Source organism: Macaca thibetana, chromosome 14, assembly GCF_024542745.1.
Source record: "Macaca thibetana thibetana isolate TM-01 chromosome 14, ASM2454274v1, whole genome shotgun sequence".
Lineage (NCBI taxonomy): Eukaryota > Metazoa > Chordata > Mammalia > Primates > Cercopithecidae > Macaca > Macaca thibetana.
In genome coordinates this window covers 6,337,134-6,361,387 of record NC_065591.1, presented here as the reverse complement: position 1 = coordinate 6,361,387, position 24,254 = coordinate 6,337,134, and the positions used below count along the sequence as shown (strand labels likewise).

Sequence of the window (24,254 nt, the reverse complement as noted above, 5' to 3'; positions counted from 1 at the left end):
ACAATTGTTTATGTGTTTCAGATGCTCAAATTCTCTCTCCAGCCTGGACTTCTCTCAACTTCAGACACCACCATTTCCATGCTTAATAGGCATTTCAGATATAACATGGCTAAACCGGGGGACACACATGAAAGCAAAACCCCCTCCTACCACACCCTTCCACCTCTCAAACAGGTACCCTTCCAGCACTCAAGTCTAGGACATAGTTTCCTCCCCTCCCCTCCCCCCCCCCTCCCCCTCCCCTCCCCTCCCCTCCCCTCCCCTCCCCTCCCCTCCCCTCCCCTCCCCTCCCCTCCCCTCCCCTCCCCTCCCCTCCCCTCCCCTCCCCTCCCCTCCCCTCTTTCTGTCCTTCTTTCCTTCTTTTTTGAGATGGAGTTTCACTCTTCTCACCCAGGTGGGAGTGCAGTGGTGCGATCTCGGCTCACTGCAACCTCCACCTCCCAGGTTAAAGCAATTCTCCTGCCTCAGCCTCCCAAGTAGCTGGGATTACAGGCGTGTGCCACCATGCCTGGCTAACTTTTGTATTTTTAGTGGAGATGGAGTTTTGCCACATTAGCTAGGCTGGTCTCAAACTCCTGACCTCAGGTGATCCACCCGTCTTGGCCTCCCAAAGTGCTGGGATTACAGGCTTGAGCCACCATGCCCGGCCGAGACCTAGTTTTCATTCTTCCTTCATGGCTTCAGGGTTCTTTCTCCTTAGCACACGCGACAGCTCTAGCATTCTGTATCTTTCAGTATTCATCCTAGGGCTGACTCTCTCTTTAGACTGTCAGCTTCTCAAGGGCAGGGAGCTTTGTCTCATTCATTGCTGTGTCTCCAGCATCCAGAACCACCCCTGGGGACATGGTGTTTGAGGCTTCCTCTGCTTTCGCTGAAGGGAGGGAGGAAGGAAGAGGGAAAGATACTAATACTAACTTTCCAGGGTTGCTACAAGGATAAAAGGAGGTGCATGGGGCTCTGTAATCACTCCCCAAACTCTGGGGGCTCAATCTTGCTTTGTTGACAAGGCTTCTCCACCACCCACCCCACAAGGTGTGTGGTGTTCCAGCTCATGGGTGCCCTGGGGGTTGTGTGCTCAGCACCCACCTGGGCAGTGGGACAGGCACCAAGAAAATTTCCCTGTCACTGAGGATATCGTTCTTTTGGGGTCCCATCGCACTCCTTTTTATCTCCTCTCCCCCAAATAAAACTCAGCCCTAACCAGCCCTCTCTAGAAGCAAACACAGAGAGGACCAACAGCCGCTGACAAAGGTTGCCTCATGGGCAAGTGGAGCTTTATCTTATTATTATTATTTTTTAATAATTTCTGGCCAGAGGCAGTGTCTCACGTTTGTGATCCCAGCACTTTGAGAGGCTGAGGCAGACAGATCACTTGAGGTCAGGAGTTTGAGACCAGCCTGGCCAACATGATAAAACCCCGTCTCTACTAAAAATACAAAAAAAATTAGCCGGGCATGGTGGTGTGTGCCTATAATCTGAGATACTCTGGCGGCTGAGGCAGGAGAATTGCTTGAACCCGGGAGGCGGAGGTTGCAGTGAACCGAGATCATGCCACTGCACTCCAGCCTGGGTGACGGAGCGAGACTCCATCTCAAAAAAAAAAAGAAAAGAAAAAAAAAATCAAAAAATGAGATGTTACAACTGCAGCAGTTTTGATTTACCCCATTATGGGTGATGCCCACTTGGGTCACCCGTAATGTGGTTTAGGGGTGTCCAGGCCTCCCCATCGGCAGGTCACTTGCTTGCCCATTGTAATAAATAAGTTTTCTGTGGAGAGATTCATTGAGGGGATGTGAACATCATTCCTCATCACATCATATATATGTGTGTGTGTGTATATATATACCTATCTATCTATATATACACATATGCACCTCAGAATGGATTTGTGGGTTCCTAGTTTTGTTCAATTGGTGTCTGTTCCTTCCTCTCTCCTCCTCTTCTTCCATCCTTTCTTTCCTCCTCTTTCTCTATTTCTTTATTTTTCTCTCTTTCCCTCCCACTCTCTTTCTTTATTTCTTCCTTTATAGTTATTTGTGGTAGCTGTATTTATTATAGCTGTAAACTGGAAACAACCCGGATGCCAACCACCAAAAGGATGGACAGACACATTGTGGTCTCTTCATATGATAGAATCCTGTTCAGAAATAAAAAGAAACAAACTACTCTTACAAACACCATAGATGAATTTCAAAAACATTACATTGAGACAAAGACGTCAGAAACTATAGAGTAAAAATTGTTGGGTTCCAAACAATGAAGTCATGGAAGAGAAAATCCCCTAATCTATGGTGATAGAAATCCAAAGAGTCATTAGTCTCTGGGCAGCTGGGATTGCCCATCAGGGGACATGAGAAACTATGGTAAGATGGAAATCTCTGTTTCTGAGGGCTGATTGTCAGGGTGTGTATGTTGTGAAAATTCTCAAACTGTAAATCTAAGTTTTTTTTTTTTGAGATAGGGTCTCACTCCGCCACCCAGGCTGGAGTGCAGTGGTGTGATCTCAGCTCCCTGCAACCTCGACCTCTCTGGGCTCAGGTGATCCTCCCACCTCAGCCATCCCACTAGCTGGGACTGCAGGCACTCACCACCACACCTGGCTAATTTTTTTTTTTTTTTGAGATGGTGTCTCACTCTGTTGCCCAGGCTGGAGTGCAGTGGCACGACTTTGGCTCACTGCAACCTCCACCTCCCAGGTTCAAGTGATCCTTCTGCCTCAGCCCAGCTAGTAGCTGGGATTACAGGTACGTGCCACCATGCCTGGCTCATTTTTGTATTTTTAGTAGAGGTGGGGTTTTGCCATGTTGGCCAGGCTGGTCTCAAACTTCTGACCTCAGATGATCCACCTGCCTCAGCCTTTCAACGTGCTGGGATTACAGGTGTGAGCCACCGCGCCCGGCCACACCCAGCCTAATTTTTTAAAAATTTTTTTGTAGAGATGGGTTTTCACCATGTTATCCAGGTGGGTCTTGAACTCCTGAGCTCAAGCAATCCTCCCGCCTCGGTCTCCCAAAGCTCTGTGATTACAGGCGTGAGCCAAATCTAAATTCTGTGCAAATCACTGCATGCAAATTATGTGCTCAAAGAAGAGGGAAATAATCTGGAAAAATACTACTGCTCAGTGAAAACTTCAGTTTTTCCATGACTTATCTTGACAAGCAAATTTTACAAAATAGTTTTTCCTTGGATGTTTCCCAGACATTGCTTCTGAGAATGACCCAGGTTCATGGTACAGGTTCCAGGTTTAAGGTGCAGATGAGGAACCTGAAGAATCTTGTTCCTTCAACCAGAGCACTGCTGGTGCCAGTTATTGCTACGTGATATTTAAAGGGAGGAGGCGAGCTGGTCATGGTGACTGTAATCCCAGCACTTTGGGAGGCTGAGGCAGGTGGATCACATGAGGTGAGGAGTTTGAGACCAGCCTGGCCAACATGGTGAAACCCTGGCTCTACTAAAACAAAACCAAACAAAAAAACTAGGCGTAGTGGTGTGCGCCTGTAATCCCAGCTACTCAGGAGGCTGAAGCAGGAGAATTGCTTGAATCTGGGAGGCGGTGGTTGCAGCGAGGAGAGATGGCACCATTGGACTCCAGTCTGGGTGACAGAGTGAGACTCGGTCTCAATAAATAAATAAATTAAATAGGGAGGAGGAGAAACTGTCCCTGCTTCTAATAGATGTGCTGGAACCTTCTACCAGCATGCGAGCCTCCCTGCTACAGGCCCCTCCAGTCATCTCCCAGCTGCTGCCTGGTCTGTGCCCATCTGGAAGCCTGCAGCCAATTCTGAGTTGACGTGGGTCTTCTCTGGCCAGGAGATGTGTGGTTTATGTGGAATCAGCATTTTGCTCTGTCTCACAATCACTCCCTTACGTTATGCCTCACAGATACACTTTGGGGTATTGGCTTGTCCCCTGATAAATTCCAAGGGGTGGCATTTCCTGAGCCAAAAGTCCGGATGGTTTTCCTCTAGGGCATGCTGGGTGGCCACGCAGAGAGGGTGACTGGGGGCCTCAGCCCTGCATTCTCAGTGCAGAGGGCTTCCCACGCAGGGGCCACTAGAGACCTAGAAGCTCACTCGCCATGGGAACTGAGGGACTTAGGCTTTCTCTCCATAGGATGGTCAATGGGTGTCAACTTGACTGGGCCATGGGACACCCAGATCGCTGTGTAAACACGATTTCTGGGCATGTCTGTGAGAGTGTCTCCAGAAGAGATTAGCCTTTGAATCGGGTGGACTGAGTCAAGCAGATGCCCGTCCTCCCAGTGTGGGGGGCCTCATCCAACCCACTGAGGGCCCAAATAGAACACTGGGCCTTCAACATGAATTTGGAGAGGGGAGGGCACAAACATTCAGTCTACAGCAGAAAGGGAGAGGGGAGAGAGTAGAGTTTAATTTTTAAACCCTCCCTGGTAGTGAGAACAATTAATTACAGCAAAGAAGAGAAAGACAAGACTTACATTTCCAAATCTAAACAGGCTGCCGGGGGTTAGGCAGGGGAAGCACTGGACGCAGGGCCCATGCTGGAAAAACACAGTGATTGTGGCCACCCCATCAGGGGTCCTCTGACTCTCGAAACCAGGCCCTTTCTGTGGGGACCAGTTGCTGCTGGGGGCAGGAGAGGCAGAGGTGCCTGGTCCCTGGCCCCTGTTGCACCTTCTGCCTCTTGTGTTTCCTTCTTATTCCTTCTGGGAACAGAGTTTCCAGTGATAAAATATAACTTAAAGGCAAAGGTACTCTGGTAGGAGAGGGACCAGGGCTTGGTTCAGACCTGCATTCCGCAAACAAATTTCTTAATAAAAATAACAGGCCAGGTAAGGTGGCTCACGCTTGTAATCCCAGCACTTTGGGAGACCAAGGCGGGTGGATCACCTGAGGTCAGGAGTTGGTGACCAGCCTGACTAACTAATATGGTGAAACCCCATCTCTACTAAAAATACAAAAATTAGCAGGACATGGTGACGCATGCCTGGAATCCCAGCTACTCGGGAGGCTGAGGCAGGAGAATCACTTGAACCCAGGAGGTGGAGGTTGTGGTGAACCGAGATCGTGCCACTGCACTCCAGCCTGGGCAACAAGAGCAGAACTGTCTCAAAAAAAAAAAAAAAAAAAAAAAAAAAGAAAAGAAAAGAAAAGAAAAAAAGAAAAATAACACCACCACACACCCATGTTCGTATTGTTTTTCACAGTAGCCAAAAGGTACACACAACCCAAGTGCCCATCAGTGGATGGGGGTAAAAAAATACAATACACCCAAAGCATGGAAGAGTATTCAGCCTTAAAAAAGGAGGAAATTCCAACATGTGCTACAATATGGATGCATCTTGAGGACTTTTGGCTGAGTGAAATGAGCCAGACACAGAGCACGAAACCGTGTGATTGCACCTTACGTGAGGTATGTAGGGTAGTCGTATTCACAGAAACAGAAAGTAGAATGGTGGGTGCCACGGCCTGGGGAGAAGGAAATGGAGAGTTGTTTAATGGAGACAGAGTTTCAATTTTGTAAGATGAAAAGAGTTCTGTGGATAAAATAATGATAACTGTACCTCAGCTATGTGAATGTACTTAATACCACTGAACTGTACCCTTAAAAATGATTGAGGTCAGGCACGGTGGCTCACGCCTGTAATCCCAGCACTTTGGGAGGCAAAGACGGGTGGATCACTTGAGGTTAGGAGTTCTAGACCAGCCTGGCCAACATGGTGAAACCCTTGTCTCTACTAAAAATACAAAAATTAGCCGGGCATGGTGTCGGGCGCCTGTAGTCTCAGCTAGTCGGGAGCCTGAGGCAGGAGAATTGCTTGAACCTGGGGCAGGTGGAGGTTGCAGTGAGCCGAGATCACACCACTGCACTCTAGCCTGGGCAACAAAGTGACACTCCATCTCAAAAAAAAAAAAAAAAGACTGAGATGACAAATTTTACATTATGTGAATTTTCCCACAGTTAAAAACAAAAAACAACAACAACAAAAACAGCAGCCAGTTCACTGAGTTTCCACCACGTACCACGCACTGGGCAAGGCTCTGATACAGAACATTGTGATCTGCGTTTACAGATGGGGAAACTGAGGCTCGAAGTGACTTACCCAGGGCCACACAGCCTTAGTGGCAGAGCTAGTGCGCTGACTCCTCTGTTGTGTGGCTGAGGTGTGAGAGTCCCTCCCACGGTGCTGCACAAGCTGCCAGGGCTGTGACTCCAACCTCCTTTGCAGGAGGACACTCTTAGAATCCCATCTGAGACCTCAATTTTTAGCATATTCTGTCCTCTTGTTGCAGAAGATGGGGTCCTTTTATTTTACTTTTTTGGGGGATGGAGTCTCACTCTGTTGGCCAGGCTGGAGTACAGTGGTGTGACCTCAGCTCACTGCAACCTCTGCCCCCCCACATTCAAGAGATTATTGTATTTTTACAAATACAAAAATGTGTTTTTGTGGAGGTGGGGTTAACTTGGAGGTGAGGTTCTGCCACATTGGCCAGTCTGGTCTCGAACTCCTAGCCTCAGATGATCTGCCCACCTTGGTCTCCCAAAGTGCTGGGATTACAGGCGTGAGCCACCGAGCCTGGCCAGATGAGGTCCTTTTAAATGCCATCCTGGGAGTTTTCTGACCATTGCATTCTTCTGTGAGTTAAGAGTCGGTTGGCCGGGCGCGGTGGCTCACGCCTGTAATCCCAGCACTTTGGGAGGCCGAGAGGGGAGGATCACGAGGTCAGGAGATCAAGACCATCCTGGCTAACACGGTGAAACCCTGTCTCTACTAAAAATACAAAAAATTAGCTGGGTGCGGTGGCGGGCGCCTGTAGTCCCAGCTACACGGGAGGCTGAGGCAGGAGAATGGCGTGAACCCGGGAGGCGGAGCTTGCAGTGAGCCAAGATTGCGCCACTGCACTCCAGCCTGGGCGACAGAGCAAGACTCCATCTCAAAAAAAAAAAAAAAAGGAGTCGGCTGCTGAGTCTGAGGTTCAGTCTTTGCCATCAGCTCACTACCACCATCCTCTCCACCATCCTGGTGGCTACTGTTGCCTCCATGCCACTCAGGTGCAGGAGTAGCTCAGGCCCGTGCACCCTTCCCACCTGTGCACCTCCTCAACACGTGAGCATCTTAGCATTGTGACGCTACAGTGGGCCAGGGTGATCACCACCTCGCTCCTCAGCAGTGGGCACCTGGTGACCCTCTGGTTGGCAAATGAGCCCTTCTTGAGGGGCTACTTCCTAGGCCCATATCTGATACCAGCTGTCTCAGCCTGGGTCCCCTAGAAGCAGCCCCTGAGAATATGATTTGAGAATGAGTCCTTTATTTGGGAAGTGATCCCAGGAAACACCAATTGGGGAGCAGGTGAGATGGAGAGGGGGAGGAAGCCGTAAGGAAGGGTGCATTCATAATCTGGTCACTTCTGCAGGCAACTATGGCTCAATTCTGCCGGGACCCTCCAGGCAACTGTGAGGATGTGCTTCAGTGTTCTCCAACTGAGGTAAGAGAGCTGGGGTATTGATCCACCACTTCTGCCAGTCATGGGATCAGGGAAGCTCCCTGGGATTGCAGGCTTGTGCAGCCAGGGAGTGCCCTCGAGTTAAGGCACAGGTGCTTACAGCTGGAAGGGTTGGGGGCATGGAGTAGTGGGGCTGAAGGGAAGTGGATGGGTGTTGTCAATATCTGCAATAAAGCAGAAAAACTACTGTTAAACTTCTTTACATTTAGAGCCCTACTCTTCTGAACCCTTCTCAACTCAGTCATTGACATCCATAATTTTTCAATCCATGCTCTTTCTGCCATCATGAATGTTGACAGTACAGCATTTCTCAAGAGTGATTGTTTCAGGCTGGGTTCCCAGGAGGCTGATTCTGAGGCAGAGAACATGCAGGAAGTTGGTTAGAGGCTGCTCTTGGGATCAACGCCTTTGGAAGAGAAGAATGGAGGCAAGCAGGATTGGGCTGAGGGAGAAGCTGACCTGGGATGCCAGCCCCCACGGGGAGCTCGGAAGAGGAGGTAGCTCTTGCACTTCCATGCCCATCTCTCCTTAGATGCAGGCCACCCTGGGAAGGGAGCGTGTCCTGGGGTGGGCAGCCCGCATCAGCTGAGGCCATCCCTGAAGGGGCCTGCCTGCCAATGGCATCGCAGCAGCTGGCAAATGGGCCTCCCGTTCCTAAGGGGAAATGTGACTGGTACAACAGAGCATCTGCCACAGTCCTCCCCTTTACTGCTTGGATCTGCTTCTCCACACCCAGGATGGCCACTCTCTTTCCTGCCTGGGGACCTTCTCTGGCCACAAGGGAGCAGGCATAACCCAGCCATGCTCAGGAGGTGATGCTGCGGACAGCGGACAGATAACCCATCAACTTCATCTCTGTGGACGACTCCTGGGTGAGTTCCACGTGGTTCCTCAGGCGGTCACTGGCAGGAGAGAGCCCTACTCACCCCCCGTGGTGAGACCTACTTGTTAGAGCACTTTCTGGAACTTTCTCCTCCCCTGCCTAGTTCCTCACTTACTGGAATACCTGCTTGCCCCCAAACCCTTGTTTCAGGGTCTGCTTTTGAGGGAACTCCAACCAAGATGGGCCCAGTGGAGATGAAGAGGCTGAAAATAAAGGACAGTGTGCAGGGAGGAGCAGGGTCCCCGGAGGCCTAGGAGGCTGACGGCGTTGGACGTTCAGAGGGAGAGCTGCATTAGGCAGAAGGGGTGATGGTGTTACTTGTGGGGTAAACGTGGACACTTCTGGGGGTGGGCTGCAGGAGGACGAGGAATTTGCTTTCTGATTGCATCTGGTTTCTCTGTGAGGAAGGAGGCGAGGTTATCACTGAGGGTGAGGGTGGCTGAGGAGATGAACAACTTGAGGAGAGTGGAGAAGGCCTCGATGGAGAAGCAGAGAGCAGTCTAGGAAAATGGAGACGCCCTTCCCAAAGGGTTGGGGGTCAGGGGCCTGGTGGACTGTGAGCTTCTGGAACCATCTGCACCACCGTAAGACCATCTCCGTCAACACTCAGCATCCCTGTGGAGGGGCTGAATGTACAGTGGGTTGGACTAGACGCCTTTCATGGGGTCTGCCCGATTCACCACTTTTTTGTCTCTACCAACCATGCCCTCAGCCTCCACAGGGGTTATTTCTGGTACAACTCTGCTCCCAAGCCCAGGGGTGGTCATTGGATCCAAGTTTACCTAATCCCTCTCCCAGGGAGAATCTCGTTCTGAATTTCAACTATGCCCCTGTGATGAGCTGGGCCCTGGGGACACAGCAGTGGATAAGAGACAAGACCCCTGTCCTCATGGACCATACAGCCCAAGGTGGGTGAGGGACAATAACCAAATAAACAAAGAATCCAAAGAATTGGGGGTCGAGCATGGTGGCTCACTCCTGTAATCCCAGCCCTTTGGGAGGCTGAAGTGGGTGGATCACTTGAGGTCAGGAGTTCAAGACCAGTCTGGCCAACATGATGAAATCCCATCTCTACTAAAAATACAAAAATTAGCTGGGCATGGTGGTATACACCTGTAATCCCAGCTACTCGGGAGGCTGAGGCAGAATTGCTTGAATCCGGGAGGCGGAGCTTGCAGTGAGCTGAGATCGCGCCACTGCACTCCAGCCTGGGCGACAGAGCGAGACTCTATCTCAAAAACAAAAACGAAAACAAAAAATAACAAAAGAATTAGGGACTGTGACAAGGAGGATGAGAGAAGTAAGCTGGCTGCCGAGACGGTGAATGGCACCTCCCTTAGATGGAGTAACTGATGTCAGACTCTCCACGCAGATGACATGGAAGCTGAGACCTAACAGGTGAGAAAGACCCAGTCATGCCAAGGACTTGAGTCAAAGTGTCCCAAGCCGAAGGACGAGTAAATGCAGAGGTGAGAAAGAGCTTGGTGTGTTCTCCTGGGGAGTGCCAGGAGACTGCAGGTGCTGGAGCGTGGTGAGCAAGAAATGAAGTTGGGGAAAAGGCAGAAGCTGTAACACGTGGGAGCCTCTCAGTTTTTGCTAAAGACCTTGGATTTTATTCCAAGTATAACAAGAAGCCAGGAGTGACACAGTCCTGTTTTTGGGGTAATGTTTTATTTTTATATAATTCCAAACTTACAGAGAAAAAGACTAGTATGAGAAACTCCCATATACACATTATTCAAATTTGCCAACTATTTACACACTCCCTCTTCGCAGTAGTTACAGAGTTGCTGCAAATACTGGATCATTGCTTTTAGGGGAAGACAGGGTCAGGTTCCTGTGAGCCTCTGGCTACAACATTTTCATCAACTGATCAACACATGACCTTTTTTTTTTAAAAAAGTGTGCTTTTGTTTAAAGACCTTATTTATTTATTTATTTATTATTATTATTATTATTATTATTTTAGGCCTAGGGTCCTCAAGGCGGCTAATTTATTGTAATTTCTCCTTTTTTAGTACATGCACAGAAAGCCTGACAGCCAAGTGTACATGAACATGTACACACACACACACACAGAAGCCAATTTCCAGTGAGGGACAGGCTCCACAGAAGAAGCTGATAGGCAGGGGGGATCAAACACTGCTCCCCTGCTCACCGATCTACTTCTCCAAATACAATATCTTAGGTACCTATGATGGCAACGACATCTGCCAACATGTGTCCCTTAGACATCTTGTCCAAACCAGCCAGATGGGCAAAACCAGGAGCCTTGATCTTGCATCGATAAGGGCGGCTGCTGCCATCAGATACTGGGTATACCCCAAACTCTCCCTTGGGAGCCTCAATGGCAGTATATGTGGCTCCTGGAGGAACTTGGTAGCCCTCAGTATACAACTTAAAGTGATGAATCAGTGACTCCATGGAAGTCTTCATCTCTGCTCGCTTAGGTGGAGACACTTTGGCATCATCAACCTTGATCTCCCCAGGAGGCATCTTGTTTAGACACTGTGTGATAATTCTCAGGGACTGGCACATCTCCTCCACCCGGCACAGGTACCTATCATAGCAGTCCCCTCGAGAACCAACAGGAACATCAAAGTCAACCTGGTTGTAAACATCATAGGGCTGGGTCTTCCGGTCCCACTGGATGCCTGAGCCCCGAAGCATCACTCCACTAAAACCATAGTTAAGTACTGCTTCTGCTGTTACAACCCCAATGTCAATTGTCTGATTTCGCCAGATCCTATTGTTGGTCAGCATCTCCTCCAACTCATCAAGCCAAAGAGAGAAGTTCTTAGAAAACTCATAAATGTCATCCATAAGCCCAAGCAGCATGCATTCAGGCTCCAGACACTCGCTCGTAGAACTCAAACATCTTCTCCCTTTCTTCAAACAGCCAGAAGAAAGGGGTCATGGCCCCAAGATCCAGGGCATGTGTGGTCATAGCCATGATGTGGTTCAACAGCCATGTGATTTCTCCAAACAGCACTCGGATCCACTGTGCCCGGGGAGGAGGCCGGATGTTTAGCAACTTCTCCACAGCTAGAGAATAGGCCTGTTCATTACACATCATTGACACATAGTCTAGCCGGTCAAAGTGTGGAAGGGCCTGAAGATAGGTCTTGTATTCAATGAGTTTCTCAGTGCCTCGGTGCAGGAGCCCAATGTGAGGATCACACTTCTGCACCATCTCCCCACTCAATTCCATCACTAGTCGCAGGACACCATGCGCTGCTGGGTGTTGGGGCCCAAAGTTCAGGGTCATGTTCTTCACCATTGTGTCCTTTGGAGGGTTCACATCACTCCAAGGTGGAGGCTTCCAGTGGGCTGTTTCTTTGCTTGGGTACATAGCAGCTCCCCCAAACTGCTGTGCCCATTCCACATCTGGCTGCCACTGCCCCACACCTTTTCTGATACAGAGCTGAGGGCTAAAGTGGGCTCGGAGGCAATGACGACCAACATGTCTCAGCAAGAGCGCAGCCATCTCGGGTTCCGTTCTGGACAGAAGTTATTTTTATTATTATTATTATTTTTTGAGACACAGTCACTCTGTCGCCCAGGCTGGAGTGCAGTGGCACCATCTTGATCACTGCAACCCCCATCTCCTGGGTTAAAGTGATTGTCTTGCCTCAGCCTCCTGAGTAGCTGGGATTACAGGTGCGTGCCAAAAAAAAAAAAAAAAAAAAAAAAAAAAAAGCCACCCAGCTAATTTTTGTATTTTTAGTAGAGACAAGGTTTCATTCACTATGTTGGCCAGGCTGATCTTAAACTCCTGACCTCAGGTGATCCACCTGCCTCAGCCTCCCAGAGTGCTGGGATTACAGGTGTGAGCCCCATGTGCCTGGCCTAAATACACCTTATTTAATACATATTGTTGATCCACTGACATTGACCCCACGTGGCCGTAGGGGTCAATGAGTGCTAAAACTCATGCCTGAATGAAACTTATCTAACGTGGATATTTTCTCCCAAAGGCACATGTAGCCTTCTTGATCGTGGGAACACTAGACAGCCTCAGCACTGCAGGGGGCCATTTTAAATGGTGAAATCACCAACAAGAAGCACAAAACTGTGAAAAACGTGACACTAAATAGACTGTGAAAAGGGCACTTGTTTACGGGTCGGAGGGCTGAAACAGGGAGATGAGTGCTGACTGCTTCACCTCAGCAGGTGACTTTAGTCTCTGGAGACACCAATTTTTCACCACTCTGTGTATGCACTGGCTTTCAAATGCCCACAGAAGGGCCCAAGTATTGATTTTGTTACAAATAAATTTAGCTAGAGGTGAACCCACAAATACAGAATCCAATAATAATGAAGATGATTTGAATCATGTGAGGTTATGTTAGAAACACCCCACCTCTGCAACCCTGAGTACTTCAGTGTATATTTCCAAAATGGTCATTCTCTTACATAGTCACTTTGGTAGTTATCAGAATCTGGAAACTCACCAGCAATACAATACTATAATTTGATACATGCTTTTCCCCCAGTCCAGCAGCCAATCCAAGATCACAGGATGCATTTAGTTGTCATCTTTTAGTGCCTTTGTTTTTTGTGGTCTTGACTTGCAGAATGTCCTTCTGTGTGGGTTATCCGATGTTTCCTTGCGAGTAGATTCAAGTTGTGCATTTGTGGCAAAAATATCCAGGGGTGTTGTCTTCTCAGTGCATAAGGAGAGATGTACTGCTGTTATTTTGCTATTTGTCCTCTATATGCTTCATAGCTTTTCTAGACCTCATGTCCTGCATTACAAGCTTTTTTGTATGTGTTTGGTTATTTTTTTTAATAGCAAAATGTTTCAATTTCTTCTCATTTTCTTCCGTGTATATTCTACAGCTATTTTCTTTATGATTACAATGGGCATTACATTTAACATCTGTATTAGTTCGTTCTCACGCTGCTAACAAAGACATACCCAAAACTGGGTAATTTATAAAGGAAAGAGGCTTAATTGACTCACACTTCACTATGGCTGGGAGGCCTCAGGATACTTACAGCCATGGGTGGAAGGGGAAGCAAACATGTCCTTCTTCACATGTCGGCAGCAAGGAGAAGTGCTGAGCAAAAGGGGGAAAGACCCCTTATAAAACTGTCAGATCTCGTGAGAACTCACTCACTATCATGAGAACAGCAAGTTGGAGGTAACCATCCCCATGGGTGGTTACTTTCTGCCACGTCCCTCCCATGACAAATGGGAATTGTAGGAACTACAATTCAATATGATATTTGGGAGGGGACACAGCCAAACTGTATCAACATCCTAAAGTTATAACACTTTGGTTTGAATTTATACCAGGTCAACTTCAGTATCATATAAAAACTCTGCTCTTTTACAGCGCCATCTCTTTTTCTTGTGGTTGTTGATGTCATAAAATTGTATCTTTATACATTCTACGCCTCAAAGCTTAAACTGACAATAATTTTTAAAAAGTTAGTGTCTTAAATTATATGGCAAACAAAATGTGTAGTTACAAACCAGTTACAGTAATACTAGCTTTAGATTAGTTCTTGGTTTAACTAATCAATTAATTATTATACTTTTTATTTTATTTATTAATTTATTTATTTTGAGACAGAGTCTGTCTCACTCTTGTTGCCCAAGCTGGAGAGCAGTGGCCCAATCTTGGCTCATAGAAACCTCTGCCTCCCAGGTTCAAGCGATTCTCCTGCCTTAGCCTCCCGAGTACCTGGGATTACAGGCACCCACCACCATACCTGGCTAATTTTTGTATTTTTAGTAGAGACGGGTTTCACCATGTTGGCCAGGCTGGTCTTGAACTCCTGACCTCAGGTGATCCACCCGCCTTGGCCTCTCAAAATGCTGGAATTATAGGCGTGAGCCACCGCGCCTGGCCTCAAAAGTTTAATTATAATGTGTCTTGGTGTGACTCCCTCTTAAATATTTAATTTGATTTTTTAATTTTTTTTGAGATGGAGTTTTGTTCTGTCACCCAGGCTGGAGTGCAGTGGCACTATCTTGGCTCACTGCAACCTCCACCTACTGGTGATTCTTCTGCCTCAGCCTCCTGAGTAGCTGGGACTGCAGGCACGTGTCTCCACACCTGGCTAATTTTCGTATTTTTAGTAAAGATGGGGTTTCACCACGTTGTCCAAGGTGGGCCTGAACTCCTGACCTCAGATGATGTACCCACCTCAGCCTCCCAAAGTGCTGGGATTACAGGTGTCAGCCGCTGCATCAGGCCAATTGAATTTAATTTTTGAGACAGGGTCTTACTCTGCCACCTAGGCTGGGGTGCACTGGCACAATCATAGCTCACTGTAGCTTCAACCTCCTGGGCTCAAGCAGTCCTCTCACCTCAGCTTCCCAAGTAGCTGGGACTATACGTGTGTGCCATCTACATCTGGCTATTTTTTGTAGAAACAAGGTCTCACTATGTTGCCCAAGCTGGTCTCAAACTCTTCAGCTCAGGTGATTCTTCTTTTGCCTCAGCCTCCCAAAAGCATGAGCCACTACACCCACCTGATTCTTTGGAAACAGACTCGCACTTTACCATCCAGGCTATAGTGCAGTGGCGTTGAGAGGTGGCAACGTGTTAGCAGCCCTCGCTCTCGGCGCCTCCGCGGCCTGGGCGTCCACTCTGGCAGCGCTTGAGGAGTCCTTCAGCCCACCACGACACCGTGGGAGCCCCTCCCTGGGCTGGCCGAGGCCGGAACCGCCTCCCTTTGCTTGCGGGGAGGTGTGGAGGGAGAAGCGCTGGCGGGAATCCGGGCTGCGCGCGTCGCTCCCGGGCCAGCGCGAGTTCCGGCGAGCGCGAGCCCCGCACACGGAGCGGCCGGCCGGGGTCGCCGGCCCAGGGAGTAAGGGGCTTAGCACCCGGGCCAGCAACTGCAGAGGATGCCGGCGGGCCGGCACTGTGCTCGAGTTCTCGCCGGGCCTCAGCTGCCTCCCCGCGGGGCAAGGCTCAGGACCTGCAGCCCGCCATGACCGAGCCCGCCCCCGCCACGGTGGGCTCCCCAGCCACCCGAGCCTCCCCGACGGGCGCCGCCCGCTGCTCCACGGGCCCAAGCGCTGAAGAGCGCTGGCGCGACTCGGGACCGGCACACAGCTCCGCTTATAACCCTTCTATAGAATCCACTAGGTGAAGAGAGCTGGGCTTTTAAGTCTGATGGGGAGTTGGGGAACTTTTATGTCTAGCTAAGGGATTGTAAACGCACCAATCCGCACTCTGTGTCTAGCTCAGGGTTTGTAAATGCACCAATCAGCACGCTGTCAAAATGGACCAATCAGCTCTCTGTAAAATGGGCCAATCAGCTCTCTGTAAAATGGACCAATCAGCACTCTGTAAAATGGACCAATCAGCAGGATGTGGGTGTGGCCAGATAAGGGAATAAAAGCAGGCTGCCCACGCCAGGCGGCAGTGAGTTGCTTGGGTCTCCTTGGGTAGTGGGGAGGGGTTTGTTGGTTTTTTGGGGGTTTTTTTTTGTTTGTTTTGTTTTTGCTTTGCAGTGAGTTTTTGTTGCTGTTGATTGTAGCTGCTGCTATGTTTTTGGGTTAAGACTGCGTGTATGAGTCGTGACGCCGCAAAAGTGTGCGGCTTCATTTTTGAAGTCGGCGACAACACGACCCCCTGCTGGGAAGAATGAATAATTCCAGAGGCGCTGCTTCTAAGAGCTGTAACACCAGGGAGGTCTGTAGGTTTACTCTGGTCAGCGAGACCAAGAAGCTCCAGACCCGTCTGAAGAAAGAAACTCCGGACTACCATCTTTAAGAACTGTATCACTCGTTGGAAGGGTCTGTGGCTTCCATTTTGAAGTCGGCGAGACTAAGAACCCACCAATTCTGGACACAGCAGGATCATAGCTTGCTGTAGCATTGAACTCCTGGGCTCAAGTGATCGTCCTACCTCAGCCTCCCAAGTAACTAACTAGGATTACAGGTATGCACCACAATGCACACTTAATTTTTTATTTTTTGTTTTCTTAGAGATGGGGTTTTGTCATATTGCCTAGACTTGTCTCACACTCCTGGGTTCAAGCTGTCCTGCTTTGGCTTGCTAAAGCACTGGGATTACAGGCATGAGATACTGCATTTGGGTATTTTTGAATTCATTTTACATGAAGTTCGTTCAGCTTGCATGTTTCTTTTCATTTCTGTCATCAAATTTGAGAGGTTTATGGACACTAGTTCTTAAAATATTTTTCCTGCTTACGCTTCTTTCTGTTCTCTGTGATTCCCACAATGCCTGTGTTGGTCTACTTGATGGTATTTCAAGATCTCTTAAGCTCTGTTCATTTTTCTTCAGTGTCTTTTTTCTGTTCTTTAGATTTGATCATTTCTATTCTGTGTTCAAGTTCATTGATTCTTCTGCCTGTTTAAATCTGCGTTTGAATTTGCCCTCTAGTTATTTATTTCAGTAGTTTTTCAGTTCTGGAAATTATTTTGGTTTCTTTTAGATTTTATTTTTGCTCTTATTTCCATTTTGTTCATATATGTTTCTCTTGACTTACTCCATATCCCCCTGTAGTTTTCTGAGCGTCTTTAAGACAGTTGCTTTAAAGCCTTTTTCTAGTACACTTGCCAAAATTTTTTCAGGGACAGTTTATTTGTGGTTTTCTTTAACTTTCGAATAGGCTGTTTACTGTTTGTGTGCTTTGTGTTTTGAACATCGGACAATTACATTTCATAATTGTAACTCTGGAAATCATGTTCTCCCGCTTATCCAGGGTTTATTGGTTTTTGTTACTTTTGTTTTTTGTTTGTTTGATTGGTGTAGCCTGTGTCAAGAATCAGGTCGGGGTGTAAACTTAAGGTTTTCTCAGGTATCTTCAAACCTTGGATATGTGTGATCACTTACTCATTTTCCTCATGTGCAGTTTAAAAAAATGTTCTAGGCCAGGCGCGGTGGCTCAGTCCTGTAATCCCAGCACTGTGGGAGGCGGAGGCGGGTGGATCACGAGGTCAAGAAGATCAAGACCATCCTGGCCAACATGGTTAAATCCCATTTCTAGTAAAAATACAAAAATAAAATTTGCTGGGCGTGGTGGCGTGAGCCTGTAGTCCCACCTAGTGGGGAGGCTGAGGGAGAATCGCTTGAACCTGGGAGGCAGAGGTTGCAGTGAGACGAGACTGCACCAATGCATTCCAGTCTGGCAATACAGTGAGACTACATCTAAAAAAAAAAAAGTGTTGAAGAAAAGTTCTGGTGTTTAATGTCTGGCTCCCAAAGGGGAATAAAAAGAAAAATGAAGGTGGGAGGGAGAGAGCATTAGCCCTTTAAATCCCCTGGAAGTTATTTCAGCCAGAGGGGGCGGAGCTTGCAACAACTGGAGGAGATGCAGCAATAGTGGCCCGCGCCTCTGATGAGGAGCACCGCTGTGGGCCAGGCACGGTGGCTCATGCCTGTAATCATAGCACTTTGGAGGGTTGAGGCGGGTGGATCACTTGAGGTCGGGAGTTTGAGACTAACCTGGCCTAAGTGGTGAAACCACATCGCTGATAAAAATTAAAAACTGGCAGGGTATAGTGGTGCACGCCTGTAGGTCCCACCTACTCAGGAGGCTGAGGTAGAATCGCTTGAACCTGGGAGGTGGAGGTTGCAGTGAGCCGAGATCACACCATCGCACTCCAGGTTGGGCGACAGAGTAAGACTGCCTCTCAAAAAGACAAGCACCTCTGAGATCAGAAGCAGCACTCAGCAGTGAGAGCATAGATCTGTGGTAATTGGAGGATAGGACCCTTTTTTGCCCACCCTGGCTTCTGCAAGCTGTGTGCAGGATGCTCCAGAAATATGTGCACAGCTGCATGCCATGGGGGTCAGGGATGGGTAGTAGCCATTGTGCCAAGAACTAAGATGGACTGAAATTAACTGTAATTTACCAGTCCAAGCCTTCACCTTGAAGTCACAAGCCTTTAATAGACTCCAGAGTTCCAAAATAGTTAAACCAGACAGATTATGCCATGCAATTGTTGTCTAGGTGGGGACACAGATTCCTGGTGCTTCTTACCATGCCATCTTCCCAGATTCCTCTCTGAATTAGGTGACTTACAATTTTTTTTCCAGTCAGTCTTATTTCATTTTCATAAGTGTTTTTTACAGAGCAAAAATTTTGATGAAAACATTTTGATAAAGTCTATTTCATCAATTTTTTCCTTTAGAGACCATGATTTTGGCGTCATAGTTGTATCCTTTTTCTAAGCCGTATCCTTTTCTCTTAACGTTTTCTTTTTGCTCTGACGCCCAGGCTGGTGTGCAGTGCTGTGCTCTTGGCTCACTGCAACCTCCACCTCCTGAGTTCAAGCTATCCTCCTGCCTCAGCCTCTGAGTACCTGGGATTACAGGTGTGTGTGCCACCATGCCTGGCTAATTTTTGTATTCTTGGAGATGGGGTTTCACCGTGTTGACCAGGCTGGTCTTGAACTCTTGACGTCAAGTGATCTGCCCACCTTGGCCTCCCAAAGTGTTGAGATTACAGGTGTGGGCCACTGCGCCCAGCCTCTTATGTTTTCTTCTAAGAGTTTCATCGTTTTGCATTTAAGTCTGTGCTGTGTATTTGGTTAATACTTATATAAAGCTTATGGTATAGATTGAGGATCTTTGTCGTCTTCCTTTTTTTGCATACTGATGTCCGGTTGTTTCAGCACCATCTGTGGAAAAATTATCTTTTTTTTTTTTTTTTTTTTTTTTTTTTTTTGAGACGGAGTCTCACTCTTGTCACCCAGCTGGAGTGCAGTGGTGCGATCTCAGCTCACTGCAAGCTCCGCCTCCCGGGTTCACACCATTCTCCTGCCTCAGCCTCCCAAGTAGCTGGTACTGTAGGTGCCTGCCACCACACCTGGCTAGTTTTTTGTATTTTTTTTTTAATTATTATTTTAGTAGAGACGGAGTTTCACCGTGTTAGCCAGGATGGTCGCTATCTCCTGACCTCGTCATCCGCCTGCCTCGGCCTCCCAAAGTGCTGGGATTACAGGCGTGAGCCACCGTGCCCGGCATAGAATTGTCATGTTAACTATGTGTGCGTGTGTGTGAGTATCAAGTATTCCAAACCATGAACACAGTATGTCTATCTGTTATTTGGGTCTTGTTTGATTTATTTCATCAGCATTTTGTAGTTTGCAGCTTTCAATCCTATATATGCTTCGTTAGATTTAAACCTAAGTATTAAGACTTTTGGGAGCTCTGGGACTGGTTTTGTCATTGTTTTCCATTACTAGTGATCCCTGAGGGAGAGGAAGCAAATGAGATGAGCCCTAACGATTGCCCCATCTTACTGTGTGAAGAGTTTGCAGCCTGCAATGCAAAGAAGGAAGAGCTGAGGAGCAGCCCGGCAGCTTTCCTGAAGTGAGGAGATGGAGCTGGACGTCTGGGAGGCCCAGATTGGAGTTCACAGGGCAAAGTTCTAGAAAGAAAAGAGTGCAGGTGGGGGAGAGAAATTGAGATTGCACCCAGAAGATTCAGAGTCGTAGTTAATCTGAGTACCAATCAGTGCATACCTGTGAGGAAAATGCTGAGGGCTGGGGAAGGAACCACCCAAAAGGATCAGTGGAAACAATCAGTTCAGCTCACGTAGTGCCAGGGATAGTTTTCCTTTGCCAACATCAGAGTGGAAACCTTGTGGGATATTGAGTAAAGTACTCAGAAGGGTTCTGCCTCAGTAGCGGGGAAAATTAGCCCCAGACTAAATGTCACTCTGGTTCTGCCTAACAAAACAAGACCAGAAACAAACTTTTTTCAAAGAATTTAACTGTGTCCCAGAACAAAATTCAAAATAATTTATATGAATACAAAAATGTCACACAAAATAATTTTCAAAACTAGCACAAATGATGTATTGCAGCCATTAAAAAGTACAGGCATGCAAAGAAGCAAGAAACTGGGAGCCATCATGAAGAGAAAATTTCAAATCAGTTGAAACTAGAAATGAGCCAGAAATGACACAGATGACAGTGTGACAGTATTAATAGACAAGGACATTAAAATAGTTATAGGCTAGGTGCCGTGGCTCACACCTGTAATCCCAGCACTTTGGGAGGCCAAGGCGGGTAGATCACAAGATAAAGAGGGTGAGACCATCCTGGCCAACGTGGTGAAACCCCATCTCTACTAAAAATACAAAAATTAGCTGGGGGTGGTGGTGCATGCCCACAGTCCCAGCTACTCAGGAGACTGAGGCAGGAGAATTGCTTGATCCTGGAAGGCAGAGGTGGTAGTGAGCCGAGATCGTGCCACTGCACTCTAGCCTGGCGCCAGCCAGACTGTCTCAAAAAAAAAAGTTGTAACTGTATTCCATATGATAAGGAAAGTAAAGGAAAAATTAGGAATGTTAAGTAGAGACACAGAAATGTTCTAAATACCCAAGGTGAATTTCAAGATATTAAAATTAAAATGAGATGAAACATACTGAATAGGAATAAAAGCAGATAAGACGTGGCAGAAGAAAAAGGGAACTAAGATGTCAAAGGAAGTGCTTCAGACAGAAGGAAAATGATGTCAGAAAAGCTGGAAATACGCAAAGGTTAATGCCGATCACTGGAAATGGAAACTACATGGATAAATACACATTTAATTTATTTACACTTAAGTAATTTTTTTACTTTGTAAATTGGCAATTTATAATTGTATACATTTGTGAAGTACAAAGTGATATGATTTATGAATGCAATGTGGAAAAATTAAATCAAGCTAATTAGCATATGCATCACCTCAAATACTTAACATTTTTTTTGTGGTGAGAACGTTTAATGTTTTGCTCTCAGCAATTTTGAAATGTACAATATTCTATTAAATATATTCACCATGCTGTGTAATAGAACTAAGAAAACCCCATATTCCTCTTCCAAGATTTTGTACACTTCATATCCTCATTCTCCACAGTCCCAGCCTCTGTAACCTGTTTTAGATTCCACATATAAGTGAGAATATGTGGCATTTGTCTTTCCATGTCTAGCTTATTTCACTTAGCATAATGTTCTCCAGTTCTATTCATATTGTCACAAATAACACAATTTCCTTCTTTTGAATGACTGAACAGTATTTCACAGTATATACACACCACATTTTCTTTGTTCATTTGTTGATGGACAGGGTAATTTTTCTTCTTTTTTTTTGAAAGAGTTTTGTTCTGTCACTCAGGCTGGAGTGTGGTAGTACAATCTCAGGTCACTGCAACTTCTGCCTCCTGGGTTCAAGCAATTCTCATGCCTTAGCTTCCTCAGTAGCTGGGATTACAGATGTGTGCCACCACACCCAGCTAATTTTTTTGTATTTTAGTGGAGACAAGGTTTCACTATGTTGCTCAGGCTGGTCTCGAACTCCTGAGCTCAGGCAATCTACTCGTCTCGGCCTCCCAGAGTGCTGGGATTACAGGTGTGAGCCACCATGCCAGGCGAGGGTGATTTCATAAACTCTTGAGAATAGTGCTGCAGTGAACATGTATGTGCAGATATCCCTTCAATAAACTTTCAGATCATCTGGGTAAATACCCAGAAGGCATTGGTAGATCAGGTAATTGTTTAAGCAAAAATAAGAATTTGCTGTGGAGTTTATATAAAAGTAAATGCATGACAGTAGCCTAAAGACTGGAAAGAAATGGAAATACACTATTGTAAGTTTTGTTTTGAGACTGTCTCACTTGTTGCCCAGGCTGGCACAATCGCAGCTCACTGCAGCTTTGACCGCCCAGGCTCAAGCAATCTTCCTTCCTCAGCCTCCCAAGTAGCTGGGACTACCAGTGTGCACCACCATGCCCCCCTATTTTTGTATTTTTTGTAGAGATGGGGTTTTGCCATGTTGCCCAGTCTGGTCTTGAACTTCTGGGATCAAGCGATCCGTTTGCTTTGGCCTCTCAAAGCACTGGGATTACATGCACATACTAGTCTGTTCTCACACTGCTATCAAGATCTACCTGAGACACTAATATCTAAAGAAAAGAGGTTTAGTTGACTCAGTTCCACAGGCTGTACTGAAAGCATGGCTGGGGAGGCCTCAGGAAATTTACAATCATGGTGGAAGGGCAAATGGGAAGCAAGTATGTCTTCACCTGGCAGGATAGTGAGCAAAGGGTAGTGAGCAAATGGGAAGCAAGCATGTTTTCACCTGGCAGGATAGTGAGCAAGCTCAACCTCCTGAGTAGGTGGGACTACAGGCGCATGCCACCACACCCGACTAATTTTTGTATTTTTAATAGAGACGGAGTTCCACCACATTGGTCAGGCTGGTCTCGAGCTCCTGACTTCAGGTGATCCACCTGCCTCAGCCTCCCAAAGTGCTGGGATTACAGGTGTGAGCCACCGCGCGTAGCCTTAATATTGTTAAGATGTCAGTTTTCCCCAAATTTACATATAGATTCAACATAATCTCAACATCATAGTATGCTATTTTGTAAGAAATTGAAAAGCTGATTCTAAAATTCATATGGAAATTCAAAGACCTTGAATAGCCCACACAACTTTCATGAAGGAACAAAGTTGGAGGACTAAAACTACCTTATTTCAAGTCTTAATATAGAGCCCCAGCATTTGAATTTGAAAATACAATCATGGGCTGGATGCAGTGGCTCATGCCTGTAATCTCAGTAGTTTGAGAGGCTGAGGTGAGAGGATTGCTTGAGCTCAAGTGTTTGAGACCAGCCTGGACAACATAGACCTCATCTCCACTTAAAAAAAAAATCAAAAACAATCTGAGCATGGTGGTGTGTGCCTGTAGTCCCAGCTACTCAGGAGGCTGAGGCAAGAGGATTGCTTGAGCTCGGAAGGTTGAGGCTGCAGTGAGACATGATCACTCCACTGCACTCCAGCCTAAGTGACAGAGCAAGACCCTGTCTCAAAAAAAAAAAAAAAAAAAAAAACAAAAACCACTTAGATTAAAACATATTATATAGCTATAAAAAAATTATTTCTTGGCCGGGCGCGGTGGCTCAAGCCTGTAATCCCAGCACTTTGGGAGGCCGAGACGGGCGGATCACGAGGTCAGGAGTTCGAGACCATCCTGGCTAACACGGTGAAACCCCGTCTCTACTAAAAAATACAAAAAACTAGCCGGGCGAGGTGGCGGGCGCCTGTAGTCCCGGCTACTCGGGAGGCTGAGGCAGGAGAATGGCGTAAAAACCCGGGAGGCAGAGCTTGCAGTGAGCTGAGATCCGGCCACTGCACTCCAGCCTGGGCGACACAGCGAGACTCCGTCTCAAAAAAAAAAAAAAAAAAAAAAAAAAAAAATTATTTCTTTATATCCTTATTCTATAAGCTATTTCTAGTTTTAAATTTTTAAATTTAATTTATTTTTTAAAATTTGAGACAGGGTCTTTCTCTGTCCCAGACTGGAATGCAATGGTGCAATCATAGCTCACTGTAACCACAAACCGCTGGGTTCAAGCAATCCTGTCACCCCAACCTCCCAAGTAGCTGAGACTACAGGAGTGCACCAACATGCTCAGCTAGTTTTAATTTTTTATTTTTTATTTTTTTTAGAAATGGGATTTCACTGTGTTGCCCAGACTGTTCTCAAGCTCCTGGCCTAAGTGACCCTTCTGCCTTAGCCTCCCAAAGTGCTACAACTACAGGAATGAGTCACTGTGCCTGGCCTTTAAATTTTTTTTTATTACTTTTTAAATTTTTTTGGTCAAAAATTTAGATACAAATACACATTAACCTAGGCCTACAGAGTCAGGATCAATAAAATCACTATTGTCCACTTCCACATCTTGTCCCGCTGGAAGGTCTTCAGAGACAAGAACATGCATGGAGTTGTCATCTCCTATATAACAATGCCTTTTTCTTCTGGAATTCATCTCCTGTATAACAATGCCATCTTTTTCTGGAATATCTCCTGAAGGATCTGCCTGAAGCTGTTTTACAAGTAGCTTATGATATGGTTTGGCTCTGTGTCCCCACCCAAATCTCGTCTCAAATTGTAATCCCCACATGT

General features: G+C 46.9%; 1 protein-coding gene and 1 long non-coding RNA gene across 2 annotated transcripts; one reads left to right on the top strand and one right to left on the bottom strand.

Annotated features, from left to right (window-relative positions):
• Window positions 1-10,334: 10,334 nt before the first annotated feature.
• On the bottom strand, window positions 10,335-11,869 carry LOC126935957 (NADH dehydrogenase [ubiquinone] iron-sulfur protein 2, mitochondrial-like). The gene is given in 2 exon segments (XM_050758193.1): window positions 10,335-11,200; window positions 11,202-11,869. Coding segments are annotated over 2 exon segments (1,302 nt in total). The 5' UTR covers window positions 11,855-11,869; the 3' UTR covers window positions 10,335-10,551.
• A 3,944-nt stretch (window positions 11,870-15,813) lies between these two features.
• On the top strand, window positions 15,814-23,184 carry LOC126935979 (uncharacterized). Its single transcript, XR_007719357.1, has 2 exons — window positions 15,814-16,271; window positions 19,547-23,184. It is a non-coding gene; the product is annotated as an uncharacterized LOC126935979 (long non-coding RNA).
• The last annotated feature ends 1,070 nt before the right edge of the window (window positions 23,185-24,254 follow it).